General features: G+C 33.0%; 1 protein-coding gene across 3 annotated transcripts; it reads left to right on the top strand.

The window, feature by feature from the left end:
* Positions 1-496: 496 nt before the first annotated feature.
* Positions 497-10,840, top strand: LOC140981418 (SPX domain-containing membrane protein At4g22990-like). Of its 3 annotated transcripts, XM_073447807.1 has the most exons (13): positions 500-798; positions 997-1,095; positions 1,311-1,362; positions 1,930-1,986; positions 2,443-2,563; positions 2,976-3,287; positions 3,448-3,552; positions 3,672-4,126; positions 4,718-5,019; positions 7,188-7,363; positions 8,543-8,733; positions 9,853-9,986; positions 10,373-10,840. In XM_073447807.1, exons 4-13 carry the CDS (start codon positions 1,934-1,936, stop codon positions 10,609-10,611), a joined length of 2,088 nt encoding a protein of 695 aa, XP_073303908.1. In that variant the 5' UTR covers positions 500-798; positions 997-1,095; positions 1,311-1,362; positions 1,930-1,933; the 3' UTR covers positions 10,612-10,840. The 3 variants fall into 3 exon arrangements, with proteins under 3 accessions (XP_073303909.1, XP_073303908.1, XP_073303907.1); XM_073447808.1 differs by lacking the exon at positions 1,311-1,362 and having other exon boundaries at positions 497-798; positions 7,191-7,363; XM_073447806.1 differs by lacking the exon at positions 1,311-1,362.
* Positions 10,841-19,412: the final 8,572 nt, after the last annotated feature.

Genomic DNA, 19,412 nt, shown 5'->3' with positions numbered 1-19,412 from the left:
TATATCGAAATGTTATGATATAACGAGATTTCGATATGATATCGATATATATAGTTATATATCCAAACTTTTGACGTGTTTATTTATATGTTCACTTTTGAAGTAATATTCACATATTATATGTATAATTTTATCGTATCTTACCACGTTAACATTAACAGAATAAATGATCATCATCATATCAATTAAAAATGTGATAAATAAATAAATAAATAAATATGTATAATATTTAAAATTCCTGAATGACCCCCCTTGATTTTTCCTATGTTAGTGTCAGTATACTATTATTTTGGCGGCAAGGAAACCCAAAATTGCAAGTAGATGTGAGGAAGATTAATATATTATATTTCCACCCACAAGGCTGCCAGGTGTTACTGATGAGAGAATACTTTCTACAAAAAGAAAGGTATACTTTTGTAATTTACACACAGTTCAAGGAGGTTTCTGTAGTTTATAAGAGTTATTATCTTTCAATCGGATCCCCCCACCCCCCCAATCATGCATGTTACGATTACATACAAAAGCCACGGACTAGGATCCAGGATCCTCCTGCGTATGATTGAGAATATCTCCTTCTCTCTCTCACACACACAAACACACATCTACGTGCGTATGTATGTGTATGCATAGGTCGTTTGATCGTGGCGGTGATTATTGATTCGAGACGAGATTTGGGCCAATCTGCTGAATTTACTCGACTCGGCTCGGCTCCGTATAGACGGGGAATCATTTCCTCGAGAATATTCGTTCGTTGATGCTCGTCCAGTTCCCGCCCGGTTCTAGCTGTGAGATTTTCAGGTATGGCCTACCATTTCTGTTTTTTTTTTTTTATTATTATTATTGTCTTCGTGTGTGTGTATTTTATTGATTTATTGAAATTGAAATTTGTTATGTTCTGATAATGATGATTTTAATATACTTGGTGGTTTTCATTTTGTAGGAGCTTAATGTGACTTTATTTCGGAAAATCTAATATTTTTTGTGATGTGATGGCAGGGAGGGGACTTTTCAGAGTCTCAGGAGGGAAATTTTTTTTTTTTTGGTGTGGAGAAGGCGTACTTGATTTGCTGACACGTTTTTGTTCAAAGGAATTTGGTACGTGACATTTTGCAATACAAATCGGCAAAATCATATTTTTCCCCCCTGGATTCTTCGGTTGTTTTGCTTTCTGTGAAAAGGTCTTTGTGAGCTGTGAAGTGGTGGGCCTAACAATTGAGGAAATTGATTAAAAAATAGCTTTTTGAAGTCTCGGTTTGATTGTTAAATCCTGGAATAAAGGTTACGTTTTTCCATACTTGGATTTGTTTCAGTTTAGCTCTTGCGAATCTGAAAGGGCTACGCCTGTTCGTTGCCGATATATAGGTGTGACTACTGTATTCTTTATCTTGGAAAAGCTTTTTGTTAGAAGTTAACCAGCTGAGCATATTCATCTTGAATTACATTAGCAAAATGGTTTACCGTTGCGATCTCTGAGGTTCAGATTTGAGAAAGAGGTCTGGTGGTAGTTTTGCATGGTTATTGCTGTAATACATATGGAGGATTCACATTAGCCTGGGTGGAATATAATCTCACTTTATACATCGAGATTTAATTAATGATGGAATGGTGTCAAATTTAGTCAACATTAAAACAACACAACTGCTGGCGAGGTTTTACATGGGGAGCAAACATATTATTTGTATCTGTGATGATTAGAAGGTTCATATCATAAGATCATTTACTGGTTCATTTTATTTTTTAGTAAAACAAGCTATTTAGAGAAGTTTCTTTGGTAGCAACTGCGGCAGATGCGACATTCTTGCTGGTGAAACACATCCTTATTCTAGCCATTGGACATTTGAATTATGACTATCTATCAAAATTTTCCAAATTTATCTGGTGATTTTATTGCATTATATTCCTATTTCATTTTTTTTTTGTTTTGAACAGAGAAATGGTTGCATTCGGCAAAAAGTTGAAGGAAAGACAAATTCCAGAATGGCAAGGGTATGCATGATATATTTAATTTGATTTGGATTCAATTTCTGTTAGTTTTACAGTGATGGTCTATGATAACATTGTTGCATGATTTCAATTCATCAAAAAAATGAGAGCGCTCCAACTCCCAAAATAAAAAAGAAATAAGAGTGTTTGGGAATATGAGCCGTTAAACCAGTGTAGTTTACACCAACCAAGTGCTTATTGCATTATTAAACACATGGGTGTGCTCGACGGAGAGACATGTAGATATTTCTACCTTGATTTTTTTAGTGCATTTTAAGGTAACTTTCACGGACAATTGCAAACTTATTTTAGAAGAATGGCTAGATTAAAACCTGTGTGAGGGTAGAACCATGTGAAGTTAGAGAGGATCTGAAATTACAAGATAGCTCATAACATTGACAATATTGTTTTGATTCTGTCTTTGTGCGTACGGTTTTAGAAAAATATGGTATCCTGCAGATACTACATCAACTACAAATTGATGAAGAAAAAAGTGAAGCAGTATGCTAATCAGATTGAAGCTGGAGCACTGGATCGTCGTCATGTCCTCAAGGATTTCTCAAGGATGTTGGATAAACAGGTTAAAATGCATGCAAATCAGCCGCACTCGTGTAGGCCATTTTCTCATCAAGCTCCAGATATAAGTTCTCATCACTGTTTTGCTCATCAAACTCCAGATATCAAAGTTTTCATTTATATGTTATATTATTCACCATGTTTTAAGAAAGATGGCTTCAACTTCTTCACGTGTTTCCGTTTCCCAATTTTTGTCTGAAAAGCAATGTTAAAATTTTTAATTGATGAACTCCAGGTGAAATGACTTTAAATAATCTTTAGTAATATTGGCCCAGAGTAAGCCAAGCCAAGCATTTTAACTAATATGCATACTTGGTGGAAATACTGTAATTTTCCGTCAACAGTCACAAATAAGTTTTCTTTGCTCTAGTTTTGATAACGAGGCTCTCATAATTTTTTATTTTTATTTTTTGCAGATTGAAACTATCGTTCTCTTTATGTTGGAACAGCAAGGCCTCCTTGCAACCAGGATAGCCCAGCTTAATAAGCAACAAGATGCTATTCAGGATGAGCCCGACATATCCAAAATATCTGAGTTGCGTGAAGCATATAGGGCAGTGGCGCAACAACTTCTAAAGCTTCTATTCTTTGTTGAAATGAATGCCATTGGTCTGAGGAAGATACTCAAGAAATTTGATAAGAGATTTGGATACAAATTCACTGATTATTATGTGAAAACTCGTGCTAATCACCCGTATTCCCAGCTGCAGGGAATATTCAAGCATGTGGTAATATGCTGAAGGGAATAGTCACCCTGCTTCCATGTTTCTGTACTAGTCAAACAATGTCGTTACTATATATATGTTAAATGGACCGTAAAGTATCAATAAATTATTATCTTGATGAAACTTAGCGATGCATTTACCTAGATTTGACCGCTGATATCAGGGATTTGGAGCTGTTGTTGGAGCTATTTCTCGTAATCTTGCAGATCTCCAGGACCGCCAAGGAAGCTATTTATCAATTTACGACCAGCCTCCACTTTCTCTTGAGGTACAGACACCTTTGTCTTTCAGTTGACATTCCTTGATTTAGTGCATCTCGTATCTGCAGCTATTTATTTTTTTGAAAGTTTTCTGGTCTGTGCATATTCATTGAGGATTGATTTGCAGGATCCCGTAGTTGATTTACTGCAATCAGCTGTTGACAGATTAACCAACTCAACGAATCTCCTCAACTTTTTGGGTCAACATGCATTGATTATTCATGAAGACTTGCCCTCTCCTGCTGAAGAACATATAGATGATCAGAAATACCATTTCATTTCACTTCTTCTGAATCTGGTGAACACATTTCTTTACATGGTTAATACATATATTATTGTTCCAACAGCAGATGACTACTCTATGAGCCTTGGAGCGGCTGCGACTGTCTGCGGTATTGTGATTGGGTCAATGGCAGTTGCACAGATATTTTCTTCCGTGTATTTCAGTGCTTGGTCTAATAAGTCATACTTCAGACCCTTGATATTTAGCAGCATAGTCCTTTTTGTGGGAAATTTGATGTATGCATTGGCTTATGATCTCAATTCAATTTCAGTGCTTTTGCTTGGTCGACTATTTTGTGGGTATGCAACAGCCTCTCTCTCTGATTGTGATTTATTTTTCTGTTCTCTGGTGTGTGCGCATGTTTCATTTTCATGTGTTGATATTATATGGCAAACCTATTTGAGTGTTAGTCCTTTGATACCTGATGCGGACCATTTTCACTGGATATTATCTACAATCTACCTGCTTGTAATGTAAATCATTATCCATTATCAGATTATTAGTTCTATTTTGTGAAATATTGTTGTTGAACCAATCAATTCTTTTTATTTCCGTTCTTTTCTGTTTTTACAAGTGCTTCGTTCCAAATGAGTTATATTTTTTGTTTTGAATCCTCTTCCTTCATGTCGCTAGCTTTTTAAGTATCGATCATATATGAAACAGAGAATGAAAATAGAATATTGAAAGTTCCAATTTAGGCAATTCAGACCATACGAATGATGGTGGCGCATTCTGTCCTGATATGCTCACTCATCTGATCAGGAATTTTACATTTTAATTTTCATTCATGTACAGTCATGCATACATCTGAATACATGCACTGAATGGTAAGTGAGTGATTGATTTGGATATGATCTCAAGATGGCTTCCCTCGTTTCACGATTTTGCAGTTTAGGTTCTGCCAGGGCCGTTAATCGCCGCTACATAAGTGATTGTGTACCGATTAGAATTCGCATGCAGGCTTCAGCAGCTTTTGTTAGTGCTAGTGCTCTAGGAATGGCATGTGGCCCTGCACTCGCTGGTTTGCTCCAAACTAACTTCAAGATTTATGGAATCACATTTAATCAAGACACTTTACCTGGTTGGGTAATGGCCGTGGGTTGGTTGATGTATTTGATATGGCTGTGGATCTCATTCAGTGAACCTGCTCATGAGACTGAAACCAATGAAGACCGACAAGAATCTAGTGCTGGTATTGTTTCCTTAATATCTCTCTGTTCATACCATGTCTTTTGTCAGTTAACGTGATAACTAGTTTTTTGGCACCCGATAAAACAGATGATTAACATCAATAATCAAGATGTACTGTTTAATCTTGAAGCCTATGTTTGTCTGCATCATTATTCATTAACCAAAGAAGAGTTAAATTATCATCTTACAATTGCTAACTTTTGAATTTAGCCATCTTATCCACTTCATATAGATGGAGTCCATTGTAACGGATTGGTTGATAGACATGTATACAATATGAGGATTGATTTTGTGTTGATAGGTTGTACATACATTTGGGCTTATTCATTAAACCAAATCTTGCAAGTATGTTATCTTGCAACAGTGGCACCATGCCCTTCAAGAATGATGAAGCGGAAGAGACGTGTTGTCACCGTGATCGTTGCTGATTGCAAGGCTCATATATTACTATAACTTTAATTGCTAGCCAAAACAATAATTTAAACAGTATTTCTCAATTCTATCTTCTCAAAAATTTCTTAAGTGTCGTTTTGAAGTTTATATGGAACAGACCAAAAGCAAAAATAGTTCAGAGCTCTCAACCAGATGAAGACCCGAGGTCTAATCACTTAAGCTGAACATACATATACAAACAGAACAAAAAAGTGGAACAGAATAATCAAGTGGAAGCAAAATTTTAACTTAACGGAATAACTGAATTCTTTTTGTTGGAGAATAAGCTTAAACACGTTGCATGAAAATTCTTATCAAAATCTGATTCTTCTTCATGGTTTAAATATTATCGCAATGAATTACCTTCAAATTGTTTTAAACTTTGAAAAGCGCTGAGGTTGTGTTTGAATGAGAGAGTATGATTTGGAAGAAAGGATCTGATTTGTGATTGGATTTCAAATGACTCCCATCTTGGGTGTATTTCAAATATTTCTTAATTACTATTGCATCTACATGTATTAGCAAGAGATGGATTTAAAATCCACCTAACATAAATTCATCTAAACAATCACCCAACATAAATTCATCCAAACAATTAAATAAATTTAAAATTCATGAATTTGAATTTCATAGATTCAAATGCCTACATTCAAGAACGTGAGCATAAATTTTCTGAGTTAGATCCAACTTCCACTTCCTGACTCCTTACCTCCCAAGCTGTCCTCTACTCTTATTTTTCCCGAGCTTCCCTCTAGGCCCATCCTTCTGACTCCTTATCTGAAGCACTCAAAACCTGTTTCAGGGCAAAAGGAAGTTGCCAACTCAATCATCATGCATAATATTAGAAACAGTTCAATATTGGCAGAAAACATAATCCGGAATATAACAAGAAACATTTAATAGAATTTTAAACAGTATAGAGCCTAATCAGAATCCGAACAAAGCATGTATCATACTAAGCTTGTCGCTTCCGAATATTTTGTTATCTCACAGATGATAGCATCATGAATACTCATCTTAAAGAATGCTAGATAACAGGGTAGAATAGTGATCCAGGTACAGAATCACACATACTTTGCTACTTATGAGGCTGAATTGTGATCATAGTTCAATCCAAACTCCTTAGTTCTAGATGCAGAGTCCTAGAAAAATTTGAAAGGAATTATACACTGATTAGAATATTAGAATAAAATTCCTTTATTTCAAGGAAGAAAATCCAGCCTACAAGAATTTCTTTATCAAAAGAATTTGAATTTTGTTTTCTAATTACCTACAAAAATCTGATTATGTAGAGTCTCTGCCGATGTTGATCATGTGATCTGATTTCCTTTTTTTCTTTTGTGTGCCTCTGCCTCTTTGTGATCTTGATTGGTAATCTTTGTTTCTACTGGTTAGCTAAATCTTATCTGCTTTCTTTGTGTCTACCTTTTGTCTTAATTTCATGATGATACCATGGTGTGAAAGGAAAAAAGATGAATTTTGTAAGTACATAATCTTAAATTCTACGAGTAGTTAGGGTACTTAGATCTACTTCATTTAATATAATTCTTGTATAATTATTAATATATAATATGCTCTCAAATTTCAGATTGAGAAAATTATTCATCTTATATCTCTCTAAAATATGCGTTTTAATTGTATGTTCAGTTTGTATATTTAGAAATAAGTTTCTCGAGTTTATGTTCATTTCAGAACCAAATAATGATACTTGGTGACCTGATATTTTGTGTTTAGTAGAAGAGCATGATAAGGTTGAAAAAGGTCTTGCACAACCACTACTTTTAGCATCAGTTGAAAATGAAGATGATGACGGAGATGTAGAATGTGACGTGAGTGAAAAGTCTTCAGAGGAATCTCGTCAACCAGCCAATTCGCTGGTAGCTGCCTATCGGTTGCTTACACCTTCTGTAAAGGTAATGCGCTTACTTTTGAGAGTGTGATAGTTTGAAAAGTGTGAAGCCTATTTTCAGCCTTTACATGAGTGTAATTATACATTAAAAGATGTAATTTGTTTTCACGTATAGCAGTTGCTTTATTTTTCAACACGTCAAGAAGAAAATATTTATGAGTGAGGTTTGTTTGGGTAAAGATTAATGGACCGAGTGTGATGATGGATTGAGAAGAATACCGTAGCCAGTTTAAAGATAATCTGAAGTCCAAGTTAGACTTTCTTTGGTACTTTGTGGTGGACGCTGGACATACAAACTGTGGTGGATGTCATCTTTTAGCTACCTGTTCTTTTTCTCCATTTTCAGAGTTTTACGGACAAATTCCAGATATATTTTGGAATTTGGCCGCATAGTAATAAAAAGGCTAGCATCGATGTTAGAAGTGATGATTTGGGTTGTTTATGCGTTTTCCTATACATGTTCATCACAAAGGTGCTCTGTTATGACATGAAGAAAGAATCAGGATGACGGAAAACTGGACCAACTTATGTGTAGTTTTATTGGGCTAACACTACATCATGTAAATTGACGATGCCGCTAGGTATTATCAAGATAGAGCAACAGAAATTTCAAAGCATTGCATAGTAATGTTTCCACTTGTGGATCTAAGGTTTCTTCCTGAGGTCAACCATACATGTTGATTCAATTTTAATAGAATTAAATGTTTTTATGTTGGTCAGCATTTACCGAAAATTACTTTAAATAAATACACGTAGGTACTGTCATTTGCAATGAAGGCTAAGCGAACAAAAGAACACGTTTTATTCAGATCATGGGTCTCTAAATTGTCTTAAACTTGTTAAGTATTTTTCTTGATTTAATCAAGCGACAAAATGATGCAAGACATCCTGATAGAGTCCCACAGTTAATTTAGATAATAAATTACTGAAAGATTAGGGAAAGAGCTGAAATTTGATTGTAGATTAGATGCAGAATATGTGGAACCATTCAGATATTATCTGGTGCAATAAATGCATCTTAAAACAGGGAACTAGAAAAATGTCACCGTGGTTGCATAGATAGTGGGGAGTCCAAGGGTTTATACCTTTCTTTTTATGGGAGGATAAAACACAAGATATGTACAGCCTAGTTGTAGTTAGATTCTGTTCACTTGTCTAGTAAAGTTTCTATCATGTCTTACAGGTTCAGCTGTTGATCTACTTTATGCTTAAATATGCAATGGAGATTCTACTTTCAGAATCAAGTGTTGTCACAACCTACTATTTTGGCTGGACAACAAGCACAGTGTCGATTTTTCTTGCTTGCCTTGGCCTAACAGTTCTTCCAGTGAATATTATTGTTGGAAGTTACATAAGCAATATGTATCAGGACAGGTAATTTCATGATCGATGTTTTGCTATGGATCATTAATATCTAAACAATGAATCATACTTTCCTCAATGTTTAAAAGGTGCTTCTTACATAATCTCTAACAATTCTTTATTAAGATAATATCTGATGTGGCGAGCAGATGGTAACTGTTGAATTCTGTCTTGTAGAGCTAATATTTTGCGAAAGAATTTTTTACAATGAATTGAAAAATATGCTTTTTAAATACACAACTTGGACTCTTTGTGTGGCATCATGGTAACTGTCAGGCAGAATGGTGGTGCTTGATATTCTAGATTTGAGGAGTGCGCGTGATATCAAATAGGGCTTATTTAGTGTTTATGGGCCGTAAGTTTGTTTGTTTTATTTTAATTCTCGGGTTACTTTTAGTTAAAATATTGATGGGCTTGATTAGGAAGTATTTTAAGCCCATTATGCTTGTTTAAGCTGCCTACGTAATTATGCATTGTAAATGCTAGGACAAGATCCTGTGGAAGGAGAATATATTTTTCATCAATAATAATGAGTTTTCCTCTCAAACTGGTGAGGAATTCTTCTAGATTTGCAAACAAATTAAACTTATGAAGATTCATTTTGTAGTGTTCAAAACCTAGATTTATCATTTTTCAAACTTTGAAGAAGTGGCATCCAACAACCTAGAAACTTTAGTGGAATTTGGTTACAGTTATTAATAATCATTGAGTTGGTTCTCTAAGTCGAGCTTGGATCTAGTTTCTGGGATCAAAGTTCGGTATCATAGCACTTCTGGTGTGATCTTGAAGAATATTGGTGGAGTATCGATCTTTATGATTCTTAATATTATGCCTGGGCTATGCGTTTGTATGGTTTTTTCTCATTAAGCTCAATAGCTGTTGAGTTTTAGCTCTTAGGAATGAAGTGAGCTTCATGAATGGTACCGGCAATTTGTTATGAAGGTTGTCTTATAAATTGAGTTCAAATTGTGTTTTCGCATCTTGCAAACTGTCTTTTTGCTCAAATTTTTATACAGATGTGTCTGATGTAGTGTAGTTTTTATTTTGTGAAGCTTTGCTAGTTAGTTTCATGTTAGCCAATTGTCTCGTTGATCATTACTGCTGATCAATATCTTTCATTGCTTTTTTTAGGCAAATATTATTGGCATCGGAAATTGTGGTCTTCCTGGGTATACTTTTCAGCTTCCAGTTTATAATCCCATACTCTGTGCCACAATATGTCTGCTCAGGCCTCATCATGTTTGTATCTGCTGAAGTATTAGAAGGTTAGATTTCTATTTTCTGTTACTCTCAACCATCCTAAATAATTTCTTTCAACAATTTCGAACTTTTGGAAATGGTTTTCAGTTACCATATCTGGTGTTTTGCCTCTCAACGATGATGCATATTACCTTCTCATCGTATGAGTGTCAGGACAGCAATAGAGTTGTATAAAAGGTTTTTTTTTATGAGGGATGCACTAGATAACCAAGCAGCATGGGTGCTGTAGAATCTCGTCAAATTTACTATAATTTGTCAAAAAACTTAACTTGGCCCCACTTCCACCTAAAAACACAAAGATGGCCACCTTATCAAAATTTTTGGGCCCGCCCCTACTTGTATGTTCGCAAGTTTGTAGCTTTAACATCGCGCTGATTTGGTACCATTTTAGGGGTAAACCTCTCACTCCTCTCAAGAGTAATGTCATCAAGGCTTTCTCGCGGAACGTTCAATGGTGGCCTATTATCAACAGAAGCTGGGACAATTGCTCGAGTGATCGCAGATGCAACAATCACCCTCGCAGGATATTTGGGTCGGAGTAAACTCTTAAATGTCACCCTTATACCTTCGCTTGTGATTTGCATGATGTCTATAGTAGCCACATGTTTTACCTTCAATTCTTTGTACTAAGCCACCATGTGTGTTGAATCGAAGTCCTCAAGTTGATTAGGTGTCGAAGATCATCAATTTTGATTCATTCTTTTAATGTTGTTAGTAATTTATATGATGGATGTCAATTTCGTCTGAAGTTATGGCAATTTTTTCCCAAGGTTTGGATATTGTCATGTGAGAGTAAACTATCAATTTTGTGTGTAGTTATTTATTGTTGTGTGAAAGTAAACGATCGATTTTGTTTGAATTTTTAGGTTTGGTCATTATTGTGTGAATGTAGATACGAATTTTGTCTGAATTTTTTTTATGGTTTTTACGAGATTGGACTATCGTCATGAGAGATGAGTCTAGCGGTTAAAAGTTTTGTAGGGTCAAGCTCGAGTTTTGAATCATCAAACATAAGCAAAAACTTGTGTGGGACGGTCTCACGGGTAGTATTTTATGAGACGAATCTCTTTTTTGGGTCATCCATGAAAAAGTGTTATTTTTTATGCTAATAGTATTAATAGTATTACTTTTTATTGTGAATATCGGTAGGGTTGATCCGTCTCACAGATAAAGATTCGTGAGACCGTCTCACAAAGCTCTTGTTGAAATCGTGCTTTTAATTGACTTTTTGATATTTTGAACAATGATAAAAGCTATTTTTATGATTATGAAAAAAATTGTGGTAAACTAAAAACTGTTAATATAGTATATCTATTTCAATTATTATTTGTGAAATTTTGGCGAATAATTTTGGTCAGTTTTTTTTTTTTTTTTTGGTGGAAAATAATTCGTTAAGTTGTAATCGTAGTTTAAGATTATCAGATCATATAATTCCCTTGATACTAAAGAGATGCTTATTAATATAAAAATATTTATAATATAATTAAATATTAGTGACGTTAGTTCTTTTAATTCTTTTGTATTGCGTTAAATTTAAACGCTCTAAGCTTGAAATTTGAAGATGCTTATTCTTAAATTAATATGTAAGAGAGACTATTGTAATTATTTGGCGTTTATATTAATTTTTTCCTCGATTGCATGTCATTGCTCAAATCTCGATCATCTCCACGCGTACAAGAAAATATAATAAATTGCAATAGAATTATGTAGATTGCGATAAATATTATGTAAATATTAATTACTATGTTATGTGCATATTTATCAATATTTTCTCACTTTTTTTGTGACACAACAAATAATATTTTACCTTGACGAGGCTCTCCAACTCATTCGGACAAAAGCAAAGAAAGCCATTTTCAAGAAAGCTTGTGGCCAGCGGTGATGATGCCTGCCAAACTTTGAAACATCAGATTGCTTGTCTTTTTGCATCAAACTAACACCACCACCAATCAACTTCACACCTTGCATCACTGCTTAGCTACTACATACGTTAAAAAGAGGTACTAGGCCTAAATCCCATTGATCTTCTGTCCTATGGTGTCTGATAATTTTGTTAGTATCTTATACGTACATGAATTAGACATAATGCAGTTCAGGTCAGGGGTTACAATTGGTTAACTTAATTTCACAGTATGGTTAATGATGTATAATACATTTAGGTATAGTTTGGTACACGAGATAAGAGAGAGATCGATAAATAATCCTCTTTATCCCACGTTTGGTACCTTTTTAGATCATGGGCCGTGATAAATAGTTTTATACAAGGATAATATATCTCTTTTATGACATGTGATAATTTTAATCTAATGATAAAAAACACCACAAATGACTTAATTGTCCTCAATATATAAAAATCTTAAACCATATCGTTCTCTCATTTCACCGCCCCATCAAATAAATATTTTTATTATATAATATGATAATTATATAAATAAACTCGAGATAATTATGTAAATGATTTTTATAAATCTCAATAAAATTATTAGTATCACTCGATTAACCTTAAAAATTGATATTTGAATTGACTCACAAAATCAAGGGCAAAATTATCATATTATATAATATATAAAAATTAGGTAAAAATAAATAAATCATGCAAACATTGTTGGCACATTAACAGATAAGAAATATGAACTCAAGCAATAACTTTGAAATTATAAAATTTATTATGATAAGGTTAATTTTGTCATTACAATCTAATATATAAAATTAAATACTCTTATTAAAATCATATCAAACATTAAATATAATAACCTACATCTTATATATACTTAACTTATCTTTATATCATATATCACATGTTTATCCTATCATGTGTATCAAACTATGCCTAACAAAAGTATGGTAGAATAAAAATTTTGTAGATTAAAGAAACATTAACCAATGAATCCCAAGTAAACAAAAAATAAATAAATAAAACAAGAACAATGATAATAACAAACATAAAATTGGCAAATATCAAAATAACACATAAAATAAATCTTTATTACCGATTATATAATAATAAACTGAGATGAAACATTACAATAAATATTTTCAAATAAACCTTACGATAAAAACAATCAGATATCTACGACAACGTCTACCAAAATCACGTCTTGGAATTATAATACTTATTGGAATATATATATATATATATATGCCCTTCGATACTCTGAATAAAACCACCAAATGTATACAACAAACAATGAGGAATACAACTGCAATCTGTAATTCGTATTATTCGCACGATTTCTTAATATAAACTAATAATTATAAGAACTTTTTTTTATACACCACTCGATTGAACTCAGTTAATATTAAAATATATATGTGTATCATCTGACAACTGTATAAAAACAATTACTCAAATCTTCTTTGACATTCATAACGCAATTATATACATCAAACTTCAAACAAAATGGCTCGCATTATTCTCCACAACATATAAGGCTGCAACTCGATAACGAAAGATATGAAAAGACGAACATATGTTTTGACCAAAGGCAATAAATGTCACTGAAATTAAATTAGATCATGAACCATTAATTACAAATTTGATATTATTAATAATAAAAATAATTTAAAAACCATGAAAATTGAATACAAATAATGTATTCAATCCTGTCACAAATAAAAATCTAACAAACGGTACAAATTTCACTAAAGAGACATATGAAACGACCAATAAAATATTTGACTACCACAAAAAATATACCACTTATATTATATGAAACGACCAATAAAATATTTGACTACCACAAAAAATATAACACTTATATTAGTTAATCATTAAATGAAATATAATCTAGAACAAAAATCAATTTCCATTAATGCTACACTACTAGATATCAACTATATAAATATCTCCACAATTTGCAAATTCTCACACCAACTTCAAATTCGTTATCATCTAAAAGTTCATTTTCAAACTCAAAACCGTATAATCATGGAAAAAGTTAATTATATATCAATAAATTTATTGACAGAAAATCAAAGGAATGTAAAGATACAACTAATAATACTTCGACAAGGAAATCCGATTGCCACGAGACAGAATTCAAAGTTGTTTCGAAAACTCATAGTTGCTGATGATAAGGTAAAAACTATAACTTTGCACACAACAAAATCATGCTATTGAATTCATAAATTTAGAACAATATAATGATAAATCAACATTTTATTTATATATAGGGACAAATGATTCATTGTCTTCTATTTTCAAACATTATCGACCAATTCCAAAGTCAATTGCTCAGCAACAAGAGATATCAAATATTTGAAGTAAATGTCATGAAGATAAATAAAGATTACCCAAATTTCAATCAAGCCATTGTTAGTCATACATACGAATACGACGGTTACAGAACTAATTTCAAACACCACGAATTTTATATGCAAATTCAACTTCAAATCATTTGCAGAAGTGTGTGATAAAATAACAAAACCATAGATATTTTGAATTTTTTTTAAAAAAATTCAAAATATTTTGCATTATGTTGAATTAATGTCAAAATTTACATCAACATATATCATCGAAATTGTGAAGAAGGTCAACCACATAAGTTGTTTCTCAAGGGAAGGAAAAAAACAAGGTTTTGGAAGAGAAATTGTCCCATCAATACACTGTAAGTTTTTGAAAAGAATTTCACTTATTCGAAATTGATAAATGATTTAATAAATTTATTCTATCTATTAGATAACACTAACGTTTATTGAAGTGATTATTACATACAAATACATAAATAAATTTACATTCATAAAAACTAAGTGGAAAAAATTTCTGCTAAATGTTTAAATATAGAAATTGAAAATTATTTCAGTTATTAAAAATTGATTGAATCTGAAAATTTAAAAAATGATATTAAATGTTAACATTAACAGATTGGAAAGCAATAACAACAAAGAAAAAATGAACTATATGTGGATAGACAAACAAACCAAATATTCAACTAGGATCACTATTGAACAATTGATAAAACACAAAGAAACACTTCAAAAAGTAAAATTCAATTGTTCATTAAAATTTATGCAAATATCATGTATAACTAATCGCACTAAATTTTTTTAAAAAAATATATCAATATTCGGAAAATTTTATGTATAAATCATTATAATCTCAAATTTAAAATTAAAAATGAAATTAAATCAGAATTTTCTTATCTTACAAAAAAATTGCAGGATATTCTCTATTACTTTGAAGCAAAGATATCAAAAGTGGAAAACAAAACCAAATCTTCGTACGAGGTATGTAACAATTATATGAGAAGTGTAATCAAAATAATTAATGTAGACAGTTACCCAAAGTGTGTGGGCTTCAAAATCACTAAAATTCCATGTAAGCATAACAAATAATTAAACATATATTTCAATAAAAAAATTCCAACAAAAAAATATATATTAAAATTACTATATTTTTATAGATATCGTTTGACATTATCAGTCCAAAAAAATGACCATGTTGCAATAGTAACATTTGTTTGAAGATACTGCTACAATGCCAATTGGAATACCAGTAAATCATTTCATCCAAATGGTAACAAATAATTCAATTTGAAATATTTACTTTATTATTATAGCTTATTATTTCATTTCATAAAATAATTAAACAAAATACTTAAGTGTATTTAATTACAGATAAACAATCAAATTGACTACTTGCAACAACTTGAAAAAGCACAAACACAAAAATACAAATTTGTATTTAGATTAAACAAATATGGTGAAGATCAAAAGGACAACCAATCGATTATAATACATGCATGGCAGAAGACCAAAAGTATGATAGAAGAAAAAGAAATACAGAAAATGAAAGTCAAAGGGATACAAAAACGAAAAAGAAAGACACGCAACAACCCAATAAAAGACCAAAGTACAAAAAAAAAGCACACAAAGATCGAAGTGATTGAAATTTCAGATGATGCAAAGTTATTGTAACGTTCCAGATTCGACGACTGGTCCCACTATACCAAGACAAGTCTTTCCAACGTGTTTATGTCCTCACTCACACGCACCCTAGGAAACTTCCCAAGGAGTCACCCATCCCAGAATTGCCCTAAGTCAAGCACGCTTAACTTTGGAGTTCTTATCTAGAAACGTCTGCTATTCGTTTTGCTTAAAAAGTACTAGAAATTTTTTTTCAAACCTCACTTAGCATTCGGCCGAACCATAAAATATTTTTGACATCATTTTAAAATAAATCAACCCACTAACATTTGAAAATCAAAGGAAATAGTGTAGCATAAAATTATCCAACATTTTACCAAACCTTAAAACATTATTTGAAAAGTATAGCCCATACTATAACCTCTCAAACACCCCTCCTAAACATAAATAAAAGTCATAAAATATCTTTAACATAACTTAAAATCATAAATCATAACTAGTGCGGAAAACTAGCGTCGATCCTCGGGTTATGTGCACCTTCAGTCCAGCAAAGTCAACCATCAAGACCTCCATTTTCATTATTATCATAGTAACCTGCATCAATCACACCTAGTGAGTCTAAAGACTCAACACATCATATTCTTGATACCAAATAATACGTATAAAACCACAAGCAACGGTGAAAATATTTTTACATAAAAATACTATTTTCATGACATGCATAAACTTCAAAACATAAACATTTTCATAAACATTTTTCATATCATCCTCAACATATTCATATACATATTATCATCAACATATACGTATTCTCTTTTCTTTTCGTTGAATTCATATCGTTAATTATGATTTTCGTGTTCGTCTATGTCTACGTGTTGGGCGATGGATCCATCTACATGTAACTACAGTAATGGGCGGCAGGGACATCAGCAACACTCTCACGGGTCAACTGAGCCTTGACCTTACGTATTAACATATCATCGTATACGTACATATTCGTATCCGTATCCGTATCCAAGGAAACATGATCGTCGGGCTCCCAATGAGACCATAACCCTCACGATATCTCCAACATATCATCGTATTAGTCACAATTACTTCACTTCCTTCAACGTTTCATATTCTCACCACTTTATAAAATTTAAACATACATATAAAGTTTTTCTTTTAAACAAAGCATGCAACATATCTTTCAACGTTATCGTTTAATCATAAAAATCCATAGACATTTTAAAATAAACATTTTAACATATTAAAAATCCATAAACATTTAAAATAACATTTTAAAATCATAAACATTTAAAATAACATTTTGACATATTAGATCATAAACATTTAAAATCAACATTTTAACATCATAAAAATTCATAAACATTTAAAATAATCATATTAGCATGTAAAACAACATTCAAGACACTGCCATGACGTTTAGTAATTTTTAGGTGTAAAATGATCGTTTTACCCCTAAACGTAAAATTTCACGTTTTGACATTTTTCTTAATTTCATCGACTCTAACATATCTCAAATAATTATTTAAGCTTACAGGAATTTTCTAATATTTTTATTTAGCTTAAATCGAGAACTTTTAAATTAATCTTTAAATAAGACATATTACTGCATTTTAATCCCGAATTAAACCAAACCTTAACATAAAAATTTTTAATAAAAAATTTAGACTTATAATAATTATTTAAGCTTAAATATAATTTTCCATAATTTTATAAAGCTTAAACTAGGCGTTTCAATTAATTCTTTAATTAACGTCTCGTGCGGCGATAAAATCTCGGATAAATCCAAAACTCATTATTTTGATCCCAAATTTTAAACATTGCATTTTTATTATTTATTCTACCCTTCTAAGTCATGATCCACACCCGTGGACCAATGGATTCAATTTTAGTCTTATTATTTTCGTTTTTGACACATGTAAGGACACACCGGGCCATCTCCTAAAATACTCGAGCCACGCCCGAGCCACCTCGAGCCACGCCCGAGCCACCTCGAGCCAAACCCGAGCCAACCCATCTAGGAACCCTACTGACTAAGCCCAGTCCAAAGAACCAGCCCTGGCCCGCTCAAAAACCTCCTGAAACTTGACCCAACATCCTGCATGTGTGCGCGAGTATCTCCTAGCTTATCTTAAGACTCCTAGCTAGCCTAGGTCTCTTCCAGTTGAGCCACCCCTAAACCACCATGACCCTAACCGACCTTAGATCACACCCAGACCCAGCCAAGACCAGTCCAAGCCTCTGGACCCGAGCAGCGAACCCCTGAACTCTGCACAACAACCTGCGCGCATGGCTTTTCTCACGGTTTTCCACTCTTGGTTCGAGCCACCGCGCCCAGCCACTCCAGCCCCTGGCCCGACCCCTGCACATCAACCTAGGACCCTGATGGACCACCTAGCCCAGCCCCAAACCGAGCCACCCTCTATAACTCTCGGCCACACCAGATATCACCTTCAGGAAGAGCCCAACCAACCGAGGACTCTACACCAGCCCTTCTGCGCGAGTCCTAGCCCACTAGGACTCTACCAGGCCCTCACCCCTAACCCTACTCGAGTCCCAGCCAGTCCTGGCCAATCCCCAAGGCCCCATGCAAAGCCACCGAGTTCCTTGACTTGTACAACAAACACAAACTCATGTTCCTTCTCTTGTTGCTGCCCACGTACGGTTCCACCTTGTTTCTATTTCTTGTGCAGCTATTTTGGGGTGTTCTAGGACCCCTAAACTTGTGTAAAAACTTGCTTAATCATATCCTAATTCATGGCAGCCCCTTCTAACACATAAAAACATATTTTTTTTTAAACCAAAACACATGCTTTAAAAATCACCTATGATGCAACTACGAAAATATTGTAAGGCGAAACTTGTTTTCATGAAATTTCATATATAAATACATAATATGGTGTGACGACGAGTAAAGAAAGAATATGGCATGCCTTTGCGTTTTTAACACACGATTATTCGTTGACGATTTAATAACAACGACGAGGAGACGAAGGCTTGAACCCTTGCAAACTTTTGAACTTTTCTCCTTGAAATCATGGTATGCGCCGTGGCTTTTAATTTGTGGTTGTGGATGCCAGAGTTTTATGATTAAATTAATGGGTAATTTGCACTTTAAATACTAATTAAAAAGACTAATGGTAGCTTAGGCCTATTAACAAAGTTAATTAGGCCCATTAAGACCATTAGTGTTTTTTAAAAATTATTTTGATTAATAAAGTTTGTGAATTTATTAGCCGGGTTGCCAAAATTTTCGTATTTTTGTTGAAAAACCAACACCGATAAAATTTACGTCCCGACATATAAAATCACCTCAAAACTTCTTATTTTCAAAAATATGAAAAAGCATCACTCATATTTTAAATAATTAAAAACACTTATTTAATAAAAACATTTTCTATTTTTCAGCCTTCGGTCTTCGTTCCTCGATCGCAACTCGAACAACCTTTAAAAATACATTTTAATGCAATCATGTAGAAAAATATATTTTAAACATGTCAATATGCACAACATAATTAATTTATGCAATTAAAACAATTAATTGAAATACACAAGGA

The sequence above is a fragment of the Primulina huaijiensis genome, chromosome 7 (genome assembly GCF_012295235.1).
Source record: "Primulina huaijiensis isolate GDHJ02 chromosome 7, ASM1229523v2, whole genome shotgun sequence".
NCBI classification, from domain to species: Eukaryota; Viridiplantae; Streptophyta; class Magnoliopsida; order Lamiales; family Gesneriaceae; genus Primulina; species Primulina huaijiensis.
Note: the sequence above shows the minus strand (reverse complement) of the source record. Positions and strands in the feature narration are given on the sequence as shown.

Bases quoted from the DNA above. Each gene is read 5' to 3' on its own strand.
- LOC140981418 (XM_073447806.1), top strand. From the start codon at position 1,934: ATGGTTGCATTCGGCAAAAAGTTGAAGGAAAGACAAATTCCAGAATGG. The intron at 2,564-2,975 runs GTTAAAATGCAT...TATTTTTTGCAG, and splicing joins CAAGGATGTTGGATAAACAG to ATTGAAACTATCGTTCTCTT. The intron at 3,553-3,671 runs GTACAGACACCT...ATTGATTTGCAG, and splicing joins AGCCTCCACTTTCTCTTGAG to GATCCCGTAGTTGATTTACT.